Here is a 21857-nt window from a genome sequence, read left to right on the forward strand (position 1 = left end):
CATCTGACTTGTGAGGTAAAGTTGAATTTGGTAAGATATGGGGAGATGGACTTTTCTATTTTAAAGTTGGTAAACTATTGACTTATCCCTTTTATTTAACTTAATAAATTGACTGATAGGTTGTTTTTATTCTTAAATATTACTTGAGTTTCTTGCACAACTCAAACAAATATGGCTTATGTGTACAAACAAATATTAGTAGTACAAAATATAAATAAAACATGCATGTTGACATTACTATCAGAGGCTAATGATCATATCCAACATTTTTTTTTAAGATAAAAAACACTTTGGAGTTATGGAAAAATATCTATTTCTATCTTTCTCCCTTGCTTATCGTACAAAAGATATTTAAAAAACGGTGTAGAGATCATTAAAAAATTAATATATCATCTAATAACGTGTCAAAATATAAGTAAAACGAGTACAAAGAAGTGAAGTCAAAGATCTTGATTGATCAAGACGAGTGAATTGTGCTCACTATATCTACCTACAATGTACGAGTAGACTACTCATTCCAATATTCCACATAACGTAATTTAGAACATGACTAGAGTTTACATATCTCGATAAACAATAATTAAGTTTTTTTTTTTTTTTTTTTTTTGCGTGTGTTAGGGTATAGCACATGCAAAAATGTACGATACAATACATAACCATTATGCTTACCACACCAATCTAATTGACAAGTAGGCTTCCCCATTTGATTAACAAAAAGTAATTTAAGAACACACAAGAGTTTTGAGACTTAAATAACTAAGATCACTAAAGTAGAACAACATATATCTCCCTAATTTTCTATACTATCAAAAATACTCGAACTAAATGGTTACCAAATCAACGTCAACAGAATATAAATGAATGGAAAAGAAAAAAACTCGTGCAGTAGGAGAAATGTTTTGTTCGATTTCATCACGTGACACCTATCCAAACGTGTCTCCCAAAGTTATTTAATACTGATAATACTATACCCAAAGCCAAAACCAAAACCATTTGTTTTCTTCATAATTCCTCTGTTTTTTTCTTCCTCAAATACACAAAAGCTTCTCAAATAATTTCATAGCAATTCAACCATGGTGATCAACATCTTCCACATCTACGACCTGGTTCTTCGTTGGGTAATGAAAGCAGCCGGAATCATACCCGTTCAGCTCCAAATCGAACCGGGAACCTCCATGAATTTCTGGGTTCCGGCCAGAAAACCAAACAAAAACCACCAAAACCATCCTCCCCTGCTTTTCCTCCATGGATTCGCCGCCAATGCCATTATGACCTGGCAATTCCAAGTCCTGAAGTTCGCCAAAACCCACGCCGTTTATGTACCGGACTTCATGTTCTTCGGGGATTCCGTCACGGATCGGCCGGACCGGTCGCCGGAGTTTCAGGCGGAGTGCGTGGCGGAGGGGTTGAGAAAATTGGGTGTGGAGCGGAGGTTTGTGTTGGTGGGGTTTAGTTATGGGGCGATGGTGGGGTTTAGATTGGCGGAGAAGTATCCGGAGTTGGTGGAGGCGATGGTGGTTACGGCGGCGCCGACGGTGCTGACGGAGAGGATTACGGAAGCGGCATTGGAAAAGATTGGGTATAAGAGTTGGTCTGAATATTTGATACCGGAGACTGTGAAGGGTGTCAAATCCATGCTTGAAATTGCTTCTTTTGAATTTCCACGATTTCCACGTTGGATTTTCAAGCACTATCTGGAGGTAATCTCAAAATTTTTCTTTTCTTTTCTTTTCTTTTTTTTTTTTTTTTTTTTTTTGTAAAAACCATTTGACGAAGATTCCAATGGTAAATAATCATAAATTTCAAGAAAAAAAAAAACTACTTTTTTTAAGTTTTCAAGATAAATATTTACTTTTATTTATGAATTTTAAAAATAAACTTTTTTTAATCCTCGAATTTATATTAATAAACTCCTTTTTTATTTTTAAATTATAAAATATGATTTAAAATGTCTTAAAAGTATTTTATGTATAATTTTTTAAAAAATAATTATATGTATTTAAAATTTGAGAAAAAACAGTTTTATTTTCGAAGTTGAATAAATATTTAAAACTAAACTATAAAGTTATTTGAGACGTTTTAAACTTACTAGCGTGAGTTTTGAAAATTTGAACCAAATGAATCTTTTTTTATATGGACTAAAAATGTCTATTTTTAAAACTTAAAGATTAAATATACATATTCATCAAAACCTAAAAACTAAAAAGTTAATTTTTTTTTCAAATATTTATTAACGTAATCAAGATTGAATGTCGTTGATATTGATAGTATTTGATATATTTTTTTTCTTTTGTTATATTTTGTAAACATCTTACTTTATTTTGTTATAGAAAATGTTGTGTTTTGAACGTGAAATTATACGTAGCCCAAAAAACTTTTATTTTCTAATGGAATTGTACATTTTAAAATTTTGAATTTAAAATTTAGATAAAAAAAACTGAGTTTATTTGAAAAGTTGATTGAGTCCGTATTTGAATTGTTTTTCTCTTTTTTTTTTAGGTCGCTTTTCGGCTTTCGACTTTCTAATTGACTTTTTAAATAAAGAATATTTAGATCTCTTTTGAAAACAATTTTTGTGAAACACTCGAATTTTTAATTAAATTTTAAAAACCCACACATTGATTTTGCTTTTAAAAAACCAAAATATACGAACATTTGAAAAATCAAAACATATTTAAAAAATAGCTTACCTTATGGATTTTGTTAGACATACCATAAATAGTTTGTTGTTTTGTTACATTTATGAAAATTTTCTTAATTATTTTAAATCTAATTGTTATATTTGAAACTATCGAATAAAAAATAGAGTATAGATCCAAAAAGTTGTCATCTATCATAGTTATCAGAGGCAAGCTCAGCACATTTAAATTATTTTCTTCTACATTACTATGATGACGGGAGAGTAGAATTAATAATTTAATCTTAGCAATGAAAGAAAAAAGGATGGTTGTGATTGTAGGGTATGATCATTCACAATAAGGAAAGGGCAGAACTTCTTGAAGCATTGGTTACTCCAAATGATGTCACCATCTCTCGATATCCACAGGTTCTCTAAATCTTTTTTTCTTTTTAATAAAAACAAAACAAAAACAAAAATACGTCACAACCACGATTAATGTCTGCAATTGTGTTTCAATCTTAAGAGGTAACCCGAATTTGGATACAACATCTTTTATCTTTAAATTTATAACGATGTCAATTGAGCTAAGTTTTTGTCGTGAGATGTTCATAGATTAATTGAAATTAGTTAAGTCCGAATAGGATATTTATATTTAATTATTATTTAAAATCAATAATAACAACAAATATTAAAATAGTAAGTTAATGTATTTATCGTTCGAATCTTCCATTTTCAATAATAGACCTCTTTAATTTGTGTCATTAGGTTTAAAATTGATTTGTAAATGATTTTTTTTTTATTGTTTATTTAGCTTTTCTTATTTTAAAATTAATTTAAAGGTAACATTAACTATAATGGAATTATAATCATATTTTCATGCACTTTACTTTTTTGTTTTTTTGACAGAAGTTGCATATCATATGGGGGAGAAATGACAATTTGTTTGATATCAGAATTGCTTACAATATGAAAGAGTAAGTTCTTTCTTATTCAATCTTATTTTAGTTTTTTCTTCTTTTCTTCAAATTCAATAATTTATTTTTATTATTATTTTGAGTATTGATGAATTATAATTGGTTTCACAATTTTATCAAATATATATATATATATATATATATATATATACATAATCAATAAAAAAGATTAAGAGAAATAAAATATTAAAAGATAGGTTGAGGTTCAATTTTTTTAGACGGTTTTTAAAGATATATATGAGAATCTCCTTTAAATTAGATTTTTTTGAAGGGAAGTTGTCAAAAATAGAAAATATAACAAAATATTTACACTTCATAAGAAAAATCAAAAACATATTTACAAATATAATAAAATATTATAAACTATTTATGGTCCATCGTAATAATATTTTGTAAGTATTATTGTTTATTTTACTGTATTTTTTAAAATAACCCTTAATATTAAGATATTTGAGGAAAGACGTTAGTCACATAATTGGTTAGTTTTGACATTGATCCTCTTAGAATTGAACACATTCATTCAATAAGAAAAATTGGTAGAAATCATCCCTTTATAATCCAAACCCCAAGTTTGAATGTACTTATCACATCTATGTGTAAAAGTAATCATATATAATTTGGTGGAAAAGGAAATTTGGAGAAAAAGCAACAATGGATTGCATAGAAAAAGCAGGCCATATTGTAGCAATGGAGCGTCCTTTCATCTACAACAATTGCCTTCACAAGTTTCTTCATTCATTGGAAGATAACCCCTAGAAATGATCTTTATTTCCCTGAATTAATTATGTTTTATAAACAACTCCTAGTTTTTTAGTTAATGATCAATTATGTTTGTAATAAATAATTTAATCTTAGTTATGGGTTATGATTTCTTTTTCACTATATCTTCTCTCTTGGTATGATTTTTTTTTTTTTCATTTTTTTCTCTTCAACATTTTAACACGAATATAATGCATGTTCAAACCTAGAAAATAAAATCAAACTTCAATTCATTCTCTTAGCTTGATTGAGATCAAAATAAATGAATTAAAGAAAATCATATAGATCAATCTTCATGCAAGTAAATTAAGCTAAAGAGGGAGTAAGTTGTAAATATTTAATAACTAACTAATTATTTGTTACAAACGTAATTGATCATGAATACAAAAAATATTGTAAAAACGAGGCACCACCAAAATAAGAAGAATAAAGAGAATAAAAAAAATCTCTAATTTCTCCACTTTCTCTAAGTAATATGAAATTTTTTTTAAGTAATATGGAAAATTATATTCTCCAATATATATGTGTCTTACAAATCCACCAACTGCCACTATTTATAAGCAATTTGACAAGTAGGATGTGACATTACTTGGACACTAAAAGTGTATGATTACTTGACGTATGGATTAAGCCTAATGCCTTGTTTGGACGCTAAGTGTCTACAATATTAAGACACATGGCACATTGGCATCTATGCTATATTACTTATTTATAATAGAAAAAATAGTTAAAAATTTATAGAAAACTTCAAAACACATTAGGCAAAGGAACAAAATAGGAAGAAAAAGTTTCTCCCAAACTTTTATATATACTATAGATAAGCATTCAAACTTATGTAATTTAATACTTTCATTTATTATCTAGAGTTGTATTTTAAGTTTTAGGGTACTTTTCTAGTCTATATTGTGTTTTCTTTTCTTAATTAGGAGTTTCATTTATTGCCAAATATTATCGTGACAATCGAATATAGTTCATCTCAATTTGAATATAGTTTATTTGGTTGAGATTGAATTTTTTTCTATAAAAACACAAAAGAAAAGAGTAAAATGTAGTTTTGTACGTATAGTTTTCATATAGTTCTTACTTTGTCTCTAAGTTTCAAAATATTATACTTTTAATATTTAGTTTTTAGTTTGATTTTCATCTGATCCCTAAGTTTTTAAATATTACACATTAATGCCTCTGAATTTTAGGAGTCGTTTGAGAGAAGGGTTGAGTTATGGAGGGTTAGTGTTATGATAAGCTTAATTCTATCATAACATGTGTTTGTGGAAATGGTTTAAAAAGATAGTTTTATGGGAGAGATTTACGATGGAGTTAAATAAATAAGGTTATGGGGAGTTAAAAAAAGTTTAAGAAGAAGGAGAGAGAGGGAAGAGGGGTTATGATAACCCTTGGACAAAACGACCCGGAGGTTAATTTCCATTTAGATCAGAAGCTTTAAAATTTTATGCTTTTACCCCAAAATTTTTCTTAATATCTACTTTAATCCTTTGTGTTAATTTTCTATTACTAATTAATAATAACTAACTTGCTTTTCATTATTTTTTATTTTTTCGTTATCAAAATTAATTCAAAAGTCCACATCATAATGATTTTAAATTAACCAATCGAAAGTTAACAAAAATAGAAAATGAACTTTTTTTAAAAAAAAAAGTTGTGAAAGATGGAAAATTGACAAAATCATTAGTGGTTTTTTTTTTTTAATGAAGGGTAAATAGTTCTATTACAATTATTTTTTCTTTCTTTTTGTTGCAAAAGTTCATAATTTTCTAATTAAAAAAACATATTTTATAACCTCTTAAATACTCTTCCCAACATTAGACAAAGTGTACTTTAGAGAACATGGTAACCAAATTGTAAAAGTGCAAAATTGTAGTGGAAAATGAGTGTTAGTTAATGAGAGGTAAAAGTGTAAAATTTAGAAATTTAGGAACCTATTGAAAACTAAATTTTAAAAAGAAAATTAAGAATAGAAATTTAACATTTTAAAACATAGAGATGTAACGAAAATTAAACTCAAAACTTAAAAGAAATAAAGTGTAATAGTATGAAGCCTAACAACAAAATAGAAACTATACTAACGAAGTTTCAAAACTAATTGAGTGATAACACCTTTATGTCACACGATAGATTATTTTGTTTAAAATTTTCTTTTTATTTGAAAAAGAAAATAAAGAATATTCAGTTAGTTGGATATAAATATTGGTTTTGTATTTATATACAAAGACTCACTCCACCAATAAATAGGTAATTAGAGATAAAAGAAAACAAATGAATAGAAAAGGTAATAAAAAAAAAAGATGAGAATGACTACAAAATAAATGACCAACGCTTGGAAAGCTAAACTAACAATAGAGATGAAGTGGGGAAAAGCAATAAATGATTTCATCAGAATTTTGTGTTTATTAGCCCCACCAAAACCAAACCAAATCAAACCAATCAAACCGATTGGATCAATTTTTAGCCAAATATCGGATAGGTTGGTTTGAAATTTGGAGAAAATTAGCAATTCTTGAATGAGTTCCAATATTTTAGCCAAATATTGGATAGCTACTCTAATCTAACATTTTTTTTTAAGGTTCTTTATATATGATATTTTATTTTTTCTACACAATCGTTTACATTTGGCTACTTCAATCTAGACAATTTTTTTCAAGATTGTTTATACACGATATTTTATTTTTTCTACACGATCGTTTACTTTTTCTACACAATCGTTTACATTTGGCTACTCCAATCTAAATGATTTTTTTTCAAGATTCTGATATTTTTTTTTTTTACACGATCGTTTACATTTGGCTACTCCAATCTAAATGATTTTTTTTAAGATTCTTTATACATTATCTTTTTTTTACACTATCGTTTACTTTTCTTTACACGATCATTTACATTTGGCTACTTCAATCTAAATGATTTTTTTTCGAAATTCTTTATACACGATCTTTTAGATTTTGCTATTTTTTGTATAAGGTCTTTTAGATTTGGTTACCCAAATTAAGAAGAAAGACGATGGAAAGAAATCACAGTGAAAAAAAAAAGAAAAAAAAAGAAATACGAGAGAAAGATTAAACGACGTAAAAAAGAATAAAAAAAAGAGGAAAATAAGAAATACAATGGAAAAAACTTACAGTAGAAAAAAAGAATAAGAAGAAAGACGATGAAAGAAATCGCAGGAAGAACGAGATGAAAGAAATTGCAAGAAAGAAAAGAAAGATAGAAGAACAAACTTGAAATATTTAAAAAATATCTAACTTTACAAGATTTGTTAGACGGGCCGTAAATAGTTTGGTGTTTTGTTACGTTTATGAAATTTTCCCTAATTATTTTAAATCTAATTGTTATATTTAAAACTATCGAATAAAAAATAGAGTATAGATCCAAAAAGTTGTTATCTATCATAGTTATTAGACGCAAGCTCAGCACATTTAAAATATTTTCTATTACTATGATGATGGGAAAGTAGATAATGAAAGAAAAAAGGATGGTTGTGATTGTAGGGTATGATCATTCACAATAAGGAAAGGGCAGAACTTCTTGAAGCATTGGTTACTCCAAATGATGTCACCATCTCTCGATATCCACAGGTTCTCTAAATCTTTTTTTCTTTTTAATAAAAACAAAACAAAAATAAAAATATGCCACAACCACAATTAATGTCTGTGTTTTTGTTTGAATTTTAAGAGGTAATCCGAATTTGAATATGAGATCTTTCATCTTTAAATTTGTATCGATGTCAATTGAGTTAAGTTCTGGTTGTGAGATGTTTATAAATTAATTGAAATTAGTTAAATCTAAATAGGATATTTATACTTAATTATTAATTAAAATCAATAGTAATAACAAATATTAAAATAGTAAGTTAATGTATTTATGGTTTGAATCTTCCATTTTCAATATTAGACTTCATCTGTCAGTAGGTTTAAAATTGATCTGTGTAAATGATTTTTTTTTTCTTTTTTTGTCATTGTCATTTAGCTTTTCTTATTTTAAAATTAATTTAAAGGTAACATTAATTATAATGGAATTATAATCATATTTTCATGCACTTTGCTTTTTTGTTTTTTTTTTGACAGAAGTTGCATATCATACGGGGGAGAAATGACAATTTGTTTGATATTCAAATTGCTTACAATATGAAAGAGTAAGTTCTTTCTCATTCAATCTTATTTTAGTTTCTTTTTTCAAATTCAACCATTTATTTATTATTATTATCAATAAAAAAGATTAGGAGAATAAAATATTAAAAGAAAAGTTTATTAGGTTAAAAGTTTGATTTTGAAAAATGAGGATAAATCTCATTTTTAGGCTATTTTTAAAGATATATAAATATATATGCGAATCTCCCCTAAATTGGATTCTTTTTAAAGGAAATTGTCAAAAATAAAATATTTGACAAAATATTTATGCTGTAATAAACTTTTGTCGGGTTTGTTCCTAAATAAATTTTCATTTTTTTTCGAAGAATCCCATTTTTTAATTATATTTTATATTGATAAATTTCTTGCCATATTTTTATAATACAATTTAATATTAAAAAATTATTTTAAATGACAAACTACGCTTCTGAACATATTTACAAATATAATAGAACATTATAAGCTATTGGAAAATTTTCATAAATATAACAAACTACTAAAATAGCCCGCATAACAAAGCTTATAAAGTTAGTCATTTTTCAAATATTCCAGGTTTGCTTTTTCACGATTTTTTTTCATCTTTATTCCTTTACTCTTCTTCTTCTTTTTTTTTCCGTTGCGATTTCTTTCCATCTTTCTTCTTTTCCTCTTTTCTTTTTACATCGTTTAGATTTGGGTAACAAAGTCCGATTTCTTCCTATCATCTTTCTTCTTTTTCTCTTTTTTTCGTTGTGTACATCGTCTTTCTTCTTTTTCTCTCTTTTTTTACGTCGTTTAGATTTAAGTAACCAAATCTAGAAGATCGTGTATAAAGAATCTCGAAAAAATGGTTTAGTTAAATCTAAACGTCAAATCTAAACAATAGTGTATCAAATTTTGAAAAAAAAAAACTATTTAGATTTGACTCCTAAATCTAAATGATCATGTACCTCAATTAATTAAATAATGTGTAAACAAATTAAACGATATAATTGAAAAAAATAAATTGTTTAGATTTAGTAACCGAATCTAAACGAACAAATATCGTGTACCAACCAGTAGCAAAAAACAAACGATCGTGTACCAAATATATTATGCACATTACCAAATATATTACGTGCGTTGTTGACAGAACATTTTTGGTATTTTTCATGGTGCGCTTGTGGACTTTTTTCCGTTTTTATAATTGTTCTATACAGTGTAAATATTTTGCTACTTTGTTATATTTTTTAAAAGATTCCTAAACTATTTATGGTCCATCGTAATAATATTTTGCTATATTTTGTAAATATTTTTTTTGTTCATTTTACTAAATTTGAAAATAATTTTTAATATTAATGTATTTGTGCAAACACATTAGTCAAATAATCGATTAGTTTTGACATTGATCTTTCTTAGATTTCAATTTTGGTAACTCAAACACATTTATTCAAAAAGAAAATTCGGTAGGAATCATCCCATTACATCCAACCCAAGTTTGAATATACCTATCATATCTATATGGAAAAGTAATCAATGTGGTATATAAATATCCTTGGTGGTGTTTTTAACTGAAATATTTATAAATATGGTAAAATACCAATGACATATTTATCAGTTCGTCTATTACCATCTTTGTAATATAAGTCAAAAATAATTTCAAACCACCTATACTCTTTAAAGCCATTACTAATCATTGTAATCATAACAATTATGATATATGATACATGGATATCTACACTATATTACTTATTTATAATAAAAAAAAATAGTGAAAGAAATTATAGAAAACTTCAAAACACATTACGCAAAGGAACAAAATATGGAGAAAAAGATTCTCCCCAACTTTTATATATACCATAGATAAACATTTAAACTTATGTAATTTAATACTTTCATTTATTATCTATAGTCGTATTTTGAGTTTTAGGATACTTTTCTAGTTTATATTCTTTTTTTTTTTTTTCCTAATTTGGAGTTTCATTTATTGTCAAATATAATCGTGATAATCGTAGTTCATCTCAACTTGAATATAGTTTACTTGATTGAGGTTCAATTTTTTCTATAAAAGAAAAAAGAAAATATAATTTTTACTTTATTTTTAGGTTTCAAAATATTACACTTTAATTTTAATATTTGAATTTTAGTTTGGTTTCCATCCGATCACTAAGTTTTAAATATCACATTGCCATCTAAGTTTTAAGGTTAATTTCCATCTAGATTTGAAGCTTCAAAATTATACGCTTTTTACCACTAAATTTTCACTAATGTCTACTTTAGTTCTTTGAGATAATTTTCTATTACTAATTAATAATAACTAACTTGCTTTTCATTATTTTTTTGTTGTGATTATTAAAATTAGTTCTAAAATCAATATCATAATGATTTTAAATTAACCCATTGAAAATTAATAAAAAAAATGAATAATAATAAAAAATAGCACGTGTACAAAATATTTATGTAATGAATTTCTGTGTTTTAGTAGTTTTTTAATAAATGATAAATAGTTATTATTATTATTATTATTTAAAAACTCATACTTTTTTAATTTTTCATAACCTCTTAAATACCCTTAGGAATATTAGATAAAGTCCATTATAGGGAGCATGGTAGCCAAATTGCAGAGGAAAATGAGCGTAGTTAATCATAGGTAAAGGTGTACAATTTGGAAATCTAGGAATAAAACTAAACTTTAAAAAATAAAGATAAAAATTTAACTTTTTAAAACCTAGAGACTTAATAGAAATCAATCTCAAAACTTAAAGAGTAAAATGCAATAATAAACCTAAGAACAAAATAGAAACTATAGTAAAAAAAATTTAAAATCGGTTGAGAGATTACACTTTTATATATTGTCTTTGTATATTTAGAAAAGAAACCTGGATGCAACCAAAGTGTACCAACTGTTGTGTAACACCTTATTACACTAAAATTACACATTGTCACATGATAGATTATTAACTTTCTTTTTATTTGTGTAAGAATTCTTTGATGCAATATTCCTTTTTATCAGGAAAACATACAACTCGTTTTATAGTTACAATTCAAGAAAACATTTGATCGCCAAAACAAATTTTAAACTAATGTATCCATTCTTTGAGTAAACTACTAGATCCTCAATTTAGGGCACTAATAACGTTTTCCGCTATCGACTCCAAATTAAAATAACCCAACACCATAAACTATAAACATCGATAAACTCCACACTCATGAAACTAACATTAGGACATATGTTCTCTGGTGTCTTCTCTGTTTTCGCCCTATGCCTCTTAACTAATTCGTAATCAATATTAGTGATACATAGGATTCACAAATTTCACATCACAATGTCTGTCTAATCATATTCTAACAAACTTTTTAAAAATAACTATACAAATTTTCAAATTTTCAATTTTCAAAACTTGGCAAAATTTAGAAAATTTTGTTAAAAGTATATAACTATACAAAATAATATTTATAGATAGAAGTTTGCGTAAAATGAAAATTTTAATGGTTATCAAATGGAGTAGTAGCTTTTAAAAAGTTTGCATAATTCCCATCTTCCTCTCATTTCTCATCTTTCTAAATATTATTTTAGTAATGACGAAGTATATGAAAACATTTTTAAAAAATTGTAAAGATTGTAAATATTGATATTTTTCTTAAATTGTTGTTATATGTCAATGTTTTGAATATAATTGTTATATTTATAACTATCTCTATAATATATGCTATGATATTCTACTAATATTTTATTGTTACGAATTAAACAAATTATAAACATTAAAAAAAATTCATTCTTATTTGCCTATTGATCTTATATTTTATAGTTCCTTTATATATATATATATATATATATATATATATATATATATAGTTTCTAATGATTGTGAAACAAAGAAAAGAAAAGAAAAAACTATAGAGACACAAAAACAATTTAGTTTGACATTTTACATTATTATACTATGCTCTACAGGAAGAGTTAGAATGGTTTTAGCAATTTAGTATAAGAATACGTACGATCTTCATTCTCATTCAAATTATTTAGGTATTGTCTGATAATTATTGTTTTTTTTTTCTTTTTAAAATTTAAATTTTATATGTTGTTCTTTTAATAAAATTTATTTGTTTAGCCAAAACAAAAATTTTCCAAAAGAAAATAGAAGAGAAAAACATTGTAACAATCAAATAGAGTTGTAACACAATAAAAATGTCTATTATAGAGAGAAATATGTATCGGTATAAAAAGAAATGGATTAGAACCTGGGTATGCGGTGAAGGATTTGGCTAGTCAGGCGTCGGCAGAACACTGGGCTTGTTGGCCGTCAGCGGAAGACTGGGCTTGGCGTTGGCGGAAGAATCGGAACACTGGGCTGGTCTGTGCGACGGAAGAATCGGAACACTGGTTGAGCGTCGGCGGCTTGGCATCCACAGAAGAATCGGAAGAGTATTGGTCGGCGTCGGCGGCTTTGCGTCTACAGAAGAATCGGAAGAGTAGTGGTCGGCCGTTGGCAGCTTGGCGTCTACGGAAGGAATCGGAAGACTGGTCGGCGTCGACGGAAGAATCGAACGAATGGTCGTAGTTGGGATGGATGCGCGAAATAGAGATTGTGGGATTGAAGATGAAGACAAAAATTAGGGATTTTATGTTTTTTTAAATAAAATTGGGGTTTTTTTATTTTAATAAATTATATTAAAAAATCTTATACCCTTTTATGACACCAAATAACTGTCACGAAAAATAATATCCGAAAACGTCGTCTTTTCCCGCCAAAAAAGCGCATTTTGACATATTATGACAATTGTTTCTTCTCTCCTCTCAATATTTTTTTCTTTGGAAGTGTCATGAAAAGTCCAAGAAAAATGAGAGCATACACCTAGTTGGATCTAAATATTAGTTCTGTATTTGTATACAAATTAAAACTCACTCCACCGATAAATAGGAATTGAAGACAAAAGAGTACAAATTAAGAGAAAAGGTAATAAAAATGAGAATGACTGCAAAATAACTAACCAATGCATTGAAAGCTAAACTAACAATGGAGATGAAGTGGGAAAAACATTAAATGATTAAGAAAAAGCTATCAGAATTTTGTGTTTATTAGCCCCACTCAACAAGATTTGGGTGTCAAAGGGGATAGCTAGACGATGACTCAGTGATAACGATATTTAAAGGTAATAAAAAGATGTGACTAATTTTCAAATGGTGGGGTTGGATCTAATAACAAAAATAAATATTTATAGAATAAGAGGCGGATACAAATAACAAAAGAACCGACAAAACCAAACCAACCAAATGGATTGGATCAATTTTTAGCAAAATATTGGATAGGTTGGTTTGAATTTGGATGGAATCAAGAATTTTTGGATTAGTATCGATTTTGTTTGAAAAATCCTATCAAAAGTTAAGACGAACCGAGATGTAAATATCCTTTAATAAATAAAAAATCTTTCATTAGTTCTAATTTCCTTCGACCTCGATTCTTTGTTTCCCTTAATCCCATTCATATAAATATAAAATAATAGATATACAAAAAGTATTTGAAAGATGGGAAGAAAATAGCAAACAAATTACACAAAAAGTAATAATTCAAAAGATAATGGTCTAAAAGGGGTTCAATTGAAGTCAAATCTATATGCCTAATTTGTCTAGGGTGTATGAAAAGAAACGAGGAATCATTGGTCATAACTATGGAAATGTTGAATGATTAGAAAAAGTAATCTTGTAGGAAAAAAAACCAAAAAAAGAAAAGGTTTATATTTAGAAAAATAGGAAAATAAACAAAAGCATAATTCATCAAATAAAAAACAAAGAAGAAAAAAACTCGGAATCAAACCACATTAAACCAAACCAAAATAAATTGTGTCAAAATCGAATCAAACGATTGTACCTTTTATCGGATATTGGTTCGATTTCTATTTTAGTAAAATTGATCGGTTTGGTTTGGTTTGGATTTTTATTTAAGGAAAATTGATCCAACATCTGATGTTTGAGTCGAATTCAATTATAAGTTCATTTCATATACCGGTCAGATCGAAATAGGACTTAGATTTCAAATACTATGTTTACATATGGATTATCACCGGTATTCCTGATTAGGGATGTAACATGAACTAAACCAAACCAATTCGTATGTTAGGTGTTTGTTATTAGACTTTCAAGAAAAGGAAACAAGACTGAATGGATTATCATTTTACCCGTCCATATCATTTCAAATAGAGATTTAGAGTTTCTTACTTTACTTAATTCCAATCTGCCCACATGATCGCTAGCTAGTGTTTTTCCCACAAATCCTCTCTCGTGTCTTTCTCATGCACCTCAGCCTCTCCCCCACATCTCTCTTTCTCTTTCTAACATTGCTCTTTCTACCTATCTCTATCTCTAAGAAAGATTTTGTAAAAAATAACAATTAAATTTGACGTCGAAGAAAAAGATGATTAAGAAAATGAAATTTACAAGAAAAATATTAAAGAGCAGTTTACCACTAAAGAAGAAGAAGGTGATGAAAGGTATGGAGATGGTGATATGATTTTGTGGTGTATTTTACTAGTGTGGGAGTAAATATTTTATTGATAAAATATTCAGTATATATTACATCAAGGAACAAGGGGATAAATACAAGGGTCTGTATGATAAATAAGGAAATAAATAATATATTACAAAAAGATTTTATTACATTAATATCATCCCTCAAACTCAAGGTGGTAGAGTATCTGTCAGCTTGAGTTTGGTAAGTAATTGATTGAAGCGGGTAGATGGTAAAGTTTTGGTGAAGATATCTGCTGGTTGCTCAGTGGTGGAGACAGGTTGTAAGAGGAGAGTATTGCTCAAGAGATGATGACGAATGAAGTGACAGTCATTTTCGATGTGCTTTGTACGTTCATGAAAAACATCATTGTGGGCAATTTGGATGACACTACAATTATCACAATAGAGGAGAGTGGGTCCCTGTTGGGGAACACCCATGTCAGCAAGAAGCCAGCAAAGCCATAGGAGTTCAGCAGTAGCATCAGCAAGAGCACGATATTCTGATTTAGTGCTGGAACGAGAGACAACATTTTGTTTCTTACTACGCCAAGAAATGAGAGAATCACCTAAGTAAAAACAGTAACCTGTTGTAGAGGGTCGATCAGTGGGATCCCCAGCCCAATCTGCATCAGAGTAGCCAGATAATATGAGAGATGATTGAGAGGAAAACTGAAGTCCATGTCCCAAGGTTCCCTTAATATAGCGGAGAAAACGTAACACAGCAGTAAAATGAATGGTTCTAGGAGTAGCCATAAATTGACTGACAATATGAACATATGCAATGTCTGGGCGACTCACTGTTCGATAGATGAGACTACCAACAAATCGTCGATATAGACTCACATCTTCAAGAGGAATACCATCATAAGGGGTCAAATGAACATTGAGATCTAATGGTGTCGAAGCCGTGTTGGAGTCAGTAATTCCTGAGCGGACTAAGAGATTCGAGGCATATTTGGCTTGAGATAAGAAATACCCGTATGAGGTCGAGAGACTTCAAGACCAAGAAAGTAGTTGAGAGACCCAAGGTCTTTCATCTCAAAATGTTGACCAAGATAATGTTGGAGATCAGATATGGCCTGTGGATCATTACCAGTGATAATCGTGTCATCAACATAAAGGAGAAGAAGAAGAATACCCTGGGGTGTGTGACGAGTAAAGAGTGCAGTATCATGAGGACTAGAAGAAAATCCAAGTTGATTGATGGTAGAGCTGAATGTGGCAAACCAAGTCCGTGGAGCCTGTTTCAGACCATATAATGCTCAACGCAGGAAGCAGACCTTGTGAGGAGGAGGGGAAGTACCAAGAAGAGGCTGCATTTAGACTTCTTCAGAAAGAGTCCTATTAAGGAAAGCATTTTTGACATCCATCTGAAGGAGAGGCCATTGCTTGGCAGCAGCAACAGCTAACAAACTTCGAATAGATGTCATCCGAGCCACAGGAGCAAATGTTTCTTCATAGTCAATACCATATTTTTGCGAATATCCTTTTGCAATAAGACGAGCTTTATAACGCTTAATAGTATCATCGGAGTGAGTCTTGATCTTGTAGATCCACTTGCAACCAATGGGTCTTTTGCCAGGAGGTAAGTCAACATAGTCCCAAGTGTATGTCTTGTCAAGAGCCTGTAATTCATCATTCATCGCTTTCTGCCATAAAGGGTCAGTACTAGCCTCTTGATAAGAGGTAGGTTCAACAAGGGAAACAATAGTGGAAAAACAGTGATAATCTTGGAGATGGATGGGAGGTTCTCTTACCCGAGTAGAACGACGAGGAGGGGTGTCTGAAGTAGGTTCAGGACCATCATCAGAGACGGACGATTGGTTTGAGTTTGCAGAAGTAGGTGCAGATTGAGTAAGCTCAATATGAAGAGTGGATTTAGAGAGAGGAAAAAGTTCAACAGAGGTATCGGTGAAGAGAGGTTGAGGACTAGAGAAGGAGGAGTGGAAAGAGGACAAGTGAGAGAACATAATGTGCTCCCAAAATGTGACATGGCGAGATATACGAAGTCTATTGGAAAGAGGATCCCAACAACGAAAACCTTTATGTTCGGTGCCATAGCCAAGGAAACAATAGAGACGGGCACGTGGTTCAAGTTTAGTGTGTTCATGAGGATGTAGGAGAACAAAGCATGCACAACCAAAAACTTTAAGGTTAGAGTAGTTAGGAGGAGTACCATGTAATCTTTCGAATGAAGAGATGTTCTGAAGAACAGAAGAAGGAAGACGGTTGATGGTTGATGGTATAGACTGATGTAAGAGCTGCTTCACCCCAAAATTTCTCAGAGCATGAGGCAGAAAGAAGGAGGCCACGTACTGAGTCAAGAATATGGCGATGTTTGCGCTCAGCACGCCCATTTTGTTGAGAAGTGTGGGGGCAAAAGTGTTGAACAAGAGTGCCCTATTGGGAGAGAAAAGATAAAAGAGTGGAGTCTTTATACTCCAAGACATTGTCAGTGCGAAGGGTTTTGATAGGACAAGAGAATTGGGCGTGAATCATGTTAGCAAACTCAATATAGGTGCGAGATAGTTCAGAGCGGTGTTTGAGAAAATAGATCCATGTAAATCGAGAGAAATCATCAATAAATAAGACATAATAGCGATAACCATAGACAGTGGTAGTAAGGGCAGGACCCCAAATGTCTGAATGGATTAAGTCAAAAGGTTTATCACATATAGAAGTGGATGGAGAAAAAGACAAAGCAGGTTGCTTAGCAAGTTTACAATTTAAACAATTAAAAGGGACAAACTTGGTAACATTATTTAAATTGTTAACAGAAATTAAATGACGCAGTTTTTCAGGAGAAGCATGGTCAAGGGGGAGATGCCACTAATATGTATCAGAATCAGTGACAGGAGCAGAGATGGATGAAGGAGAAGGAACCTGAAGTGATAGGAGCTCAAACAATCTTCCCACTTTGCGACCCGTCTCAATCGTCTGTCTCGTCTGCAGATTCTAAACCTAACAACCATTGGGAGGAAAAGAGACAGTTAAGCCAAGATCACACAATTGACCAACAGACACTAGATTAAAGGTTAAGTTTGAGACACAGTAAGTATGACGAAGATTTAAACTAGGGGTATTAATGGTGCCAATGTGAGTGATGTTCATACAATTGCCATCAGCAGCATAAATGGGTGGTAAAGATTTAGCAGGACTAGGAGTATTCATAAGAGAATAATTAGATGTCATATGATTGCAACAGACAGAATCAAGAAGCCATCAATTACCTGATGAGACGGCAAGTGCAGAGGAAGATGATGAAATTAACTGATTTAGCAGACTTTGAAGATCACTTATCTGAAAATGGGGGGTGGTGGAATTATCTGAAGTAGCAGCAGCAACAGAAGAGGTACCAGGTTTAGTAAAGTTCTTTGCTTTTGTAGGATAGCTTCGAGGTCGAGTCGGTTTCATGGGACAGTTATCTAAAATATGTCCTGGCTTATGGCAGTACCTGCATTCTATTTTAGGACAATCAATAAATTTGTGACCAGTGAGCTTACAATTCTTACACAATGTGTTTGATGCTCCAGATGATGAATAAGTGCCTCCAAGAACAACATCGGAATGTTTAGAGAGATTAATGCCAAGACGTTTTTCTTCAAATAATATCTCTTGGATAGTTGCATCCAATGAGGGCAAGGGACTCCAGTGTAGTAAGGCGGCCCTAACAGGTTCATATTCTGGATGAAGTCCCATAAGGACTTTAATAAGACGAAGATATTCTTTACTGATTTTAGCTTGATCGATTTGAGTCCAAATTGGTTAAAGCGCTACTAGATATGCATTTACCGATTGCCCAACTTCTTGATTAAGATTGACAAGGCTATTTTGCAACTGATAGTAATGAGCTAATCCGACGGATTTAAACTGTGTAGATAGAAAAACCCATAATTCCTTGGCATTTTCAAAAGCATCAAATTGTGTATTAATAGCAGGGATTGATGAATTACTAAGCCAGGTAATAATCTGATGATTTTTACTGTCCCATTCTTCAAGACGTTCGATAAATTTGCTATCATCTTCCTTGTCTTGTTTGTTCGATTTGTTAATATCGTCGGTGACAATACGCCATAATTTCTGTCCAATTAAAAAAAATTCATTTGATTTGCCCATGTAATTTCACTTTTCTCCATCTATTCACAATAAAGAAATAAATCAGCAAAACATAATATTAATATTGGTCAATAGATCTGAATAGTAGTTCTGCACAAGAAATAAAATTCAGAGAGTGGCAATGAACAGTGGGATCGAACAAAAAACCACGGCGGTGATGAGTTGGATTTCACGGAGACCGGAGAACAGAGAGCTAGAATTAGAAGTCGGAGATTAAGGTGTGCTGCGGACGGCAGCGTGCGAGGTGTGCTGCGAACGATGGCGTGCGAGGCATGTTGAGAACGGACAAAAACGCGTGAAACGCGAATGGGCTGGTGATAGTGTGCGAGGCGTGTTGCGGACGACGGCGTGCTGGGTCACTTGTTGCGGACAGAGATCGAACGCCAGAGAGATAGACGCCAGAGAGATGCGAATAGATGGGCGGGGCGTACAGAAACGACATGAACGAATGGGCGTACAGAAGCACGGACGGGCGTGCTGGGTTACTTGCTACGGACAGAGATCGGACGCTGGAGAGATGCGAACAGACAGAAGAGACTGTGGACAGAGATCGGTCACCGGAGAACCGCGTACGAACAAAACATAAGATAGGCAGCGGCGGCGGCGGCTGAATAGTAACCTAGGTTATAGCTCTAATACCATGTGGGAGTAAATATTTTATTGATAAAATATTCAGTGTATATTACATCAAGGAACAAGGGGATAAATACAAGGGTCTGTATGATAAATAAGGAAATAAATAATATATTACAAAAAGATTTTATTACATTAATAGCTAGTTTTTTTTTTTAATTCCATTAGAAGATAAGAAGAATGATGGTATGTAATTCTTTTTCTTAATCCTAACGAAGAAAAAGAAAATGATAGTTTTATGGATATTTTAGTTGTTTTTCTTTTTTTAAATATGGTAGACATAACCTAGAAAAATATGGTACAAACATTGTCATATCATATTGTGGATATGAATTTGATTGGAACATGATCTTGCGGTATACAATAGCCAAAAGACACAGTAGCCACCGAATAACATTCAGATTAAAGAAGTTCATAGCTATGATCTACAGCTGCATTAACAAGACATATTAACTATTAACCATAGATTTTATTGGTCTCAACTACGCCGAGACTTCACAAAAATTTTATATGGAGGCGGTTTACATAGCTAACCTATTCTTTTTAAAAGAGATTGTAGGTTTGTACGGAATACCTAAATCCATAGTTTTCGATCGTCATAAATAAACGTAGTCAATATCTTTGAGTATTTCCCACCCGACCCCAGCTATAACTCTACCTAAAACTCAAGGACGAGTTCTTTCTTCTTAGGATGAGGAATTTGATGTATTTAGTTTATATTTTAGTTGGTTGTTATCTTGGATTTGACTTTGACCATTGGTTGATTACCTTCTACTTACTGAGTTGGTTTGACTGTTTGGCGGTTGATTTAGTATAATATCAGTCTGTTAGTTTGTTATTTAATAAAATAAGTATTTTTCATAACCCTTTTCCTTTCCAAGAACACATATCCACATCGTAATAATAAGTTAGTCACTTTGCTATATAAAAAAACATTCTTAAAATTATGTATACATGAAAAGTTATGGTATGTATAGTTTAATTTCATTATATATATATATATATAACTAAAATAGTAATTAAATTTTTTTTTCTAAAAAATCATAATTATTAAACATATTTTTGTTTTTTATTTTTCAAAAAAAGAAAACCAAAATCATTAACCAAATATATGAAGTTTTATTCCTGAAAAAAAAAACTAAAAACATATTTTTTAAAACAAAATAAAAAATCAAACAGTTATCGAACAACTTTAATTTTTTTTAGAAAAATTAGTTTAATTTTGAAAGATTTTAGAATTGAATATTATTATGTAATGAAAAATAATATAATTTAGTTTTTATGTTTAATAAATTCTTTTTTTGCTATGAAATAAATAACCAAGAAACTAAATAAAAACAATACAACAACACAAAGAAGAATAGAGAAGAGAGAAAGTAGAGGACAATTGAACTCAATTGTGGTGTGTATTACAAAGACACCACACACCTCTATTTATAAGACATATCATGGTATAGGTTACATTATGGAATTCAATGGGATGAATGTTACAATATGGAATTGAATGAGAGTTATATGAAAATTGTAACCTATGTAAGTTATAGATATCTACATTTATAATATATCATTATATTTACAATACTCCCCCTTAGATATCCATATTATATAAAAATAAATGTCTCGTTAAAACCTTACTAGGAAAAAACACGATGGAAAAAAATCTTAGTGAAGGAAAAAGAGTACATCATTTTTATACATTAATAACTGTCTCATTAAAAACCTTGTTAGGAAATCCCAATGGGAATAATCATAGTCAAGGGGAAAAGAGTGCAATATTCCTATTCCTTAAGGACAATATTTCTACTCCCCCTTGTGAATACATCACTTGAGTTCTCTAAGTCGTTGCATTCTAATGTTGTGCACCAGTTTTTCAAACGTTGATGAGGGTAATGCATTTGTGAATAAGTCCGCCAAGTTGCATTTTGAAGAAATTTGTTAAACATTAATGTCATAATTTTCTTCAAGGTCGTGTGTATAGAAGAGTTTTGGTGAGATATGTTTTGTTCTATCTCCTTTTATATACCCTCATTTAATTTGTGCTATACATGCAGTATTATCTTCAAACAATATTGTTGGTAAATTTTTATTGAAAGACAAACCACATGTTTCTCTACTAGCTTCATAAATTGCAAGAATTTCTGCATGATTCA

At 30.3% G+C, this 21857-nt stretch overlaps 1 protein-coding gene across 3 annotated transcripts; it reads left to right on the forward strand.

Annotated features, from left to right (window-relative positions):
• Positions 1–805: 805 nt before the first annotated feature.
• Positions 806–4457, forward strand: LOC103499739 (uncharacterized). 3 transcript variants are annotated; one of them, XM_051079682.1, is made up of 4 exons: positions 811–1700; positions 2960–3046; positions 3530–3594; positions 4224–4457. In XM_051079682.1, the coding sequence occupies exons 1-4, from the start codon at positions 1074–1076 to the stop codon at positions 4348–4350; spliced, it is 906 nt and encodes a 301-aa protein (XP_050935639.1). In that variant the 5' UTR covers positions 811–1073; the 3' UTR covers positions 4351–4457. The 3 variants fall into 3 exon arrangements, with proteins under 3 accessions (XP_050935640.1, XP_050935639.1, XP_050935638.1); XM_051079681.1 differs by having other exon boundaries at positions 816–1700; positions 3527–3594; XM_051079683.1 differs by lacking the exon at positions 2960–3046 and having other exon boundaries at positions 806–1700; positions 3527–3594.
• Positions 4458–21857: the final 17400 nt, after the last annotated feature.

The sequence above is a fragment of the Cucumis melo genome, chromosome 11, assembly GCF_025177605.1.
Source record: "Cucumis melo cultivar AY chromosome 11, USDA_Cmelo_AY_1.0, whole genome shotgun sequence".
NCBI lineage: Eukaryota > Viridiplantae > Streptophyta > Magnoliopsida > Cucurbitales > Cucurbitaceae > Cucumis > Cucumis melo.

Excerpts from the sequence above, each read along its gene's own strand:
- LOC103499739 (XM_051079681.1), top strand. The coding sequence starts at position 1,074 with ATGGTGATCAACATCTTCCACATCTACGACCTGGTTCTTCGTTGGGTA. Across the intron at positions 3,047-3,526 it reads CCATCTCTCGATATCCACAG|AAGTTGCATATCATATGGGG; the intron begins GTTCTCTAAATC and ends TTTTTTTGACAG. Across the intron at positions 3,595-4,223 it reads ATTGCTTACAATATGAAAGA|GAAATTTGGAGAAAAAGCAA; the intron begins GTAAGTTCTTTC and ends TTGGTGGAAAAG.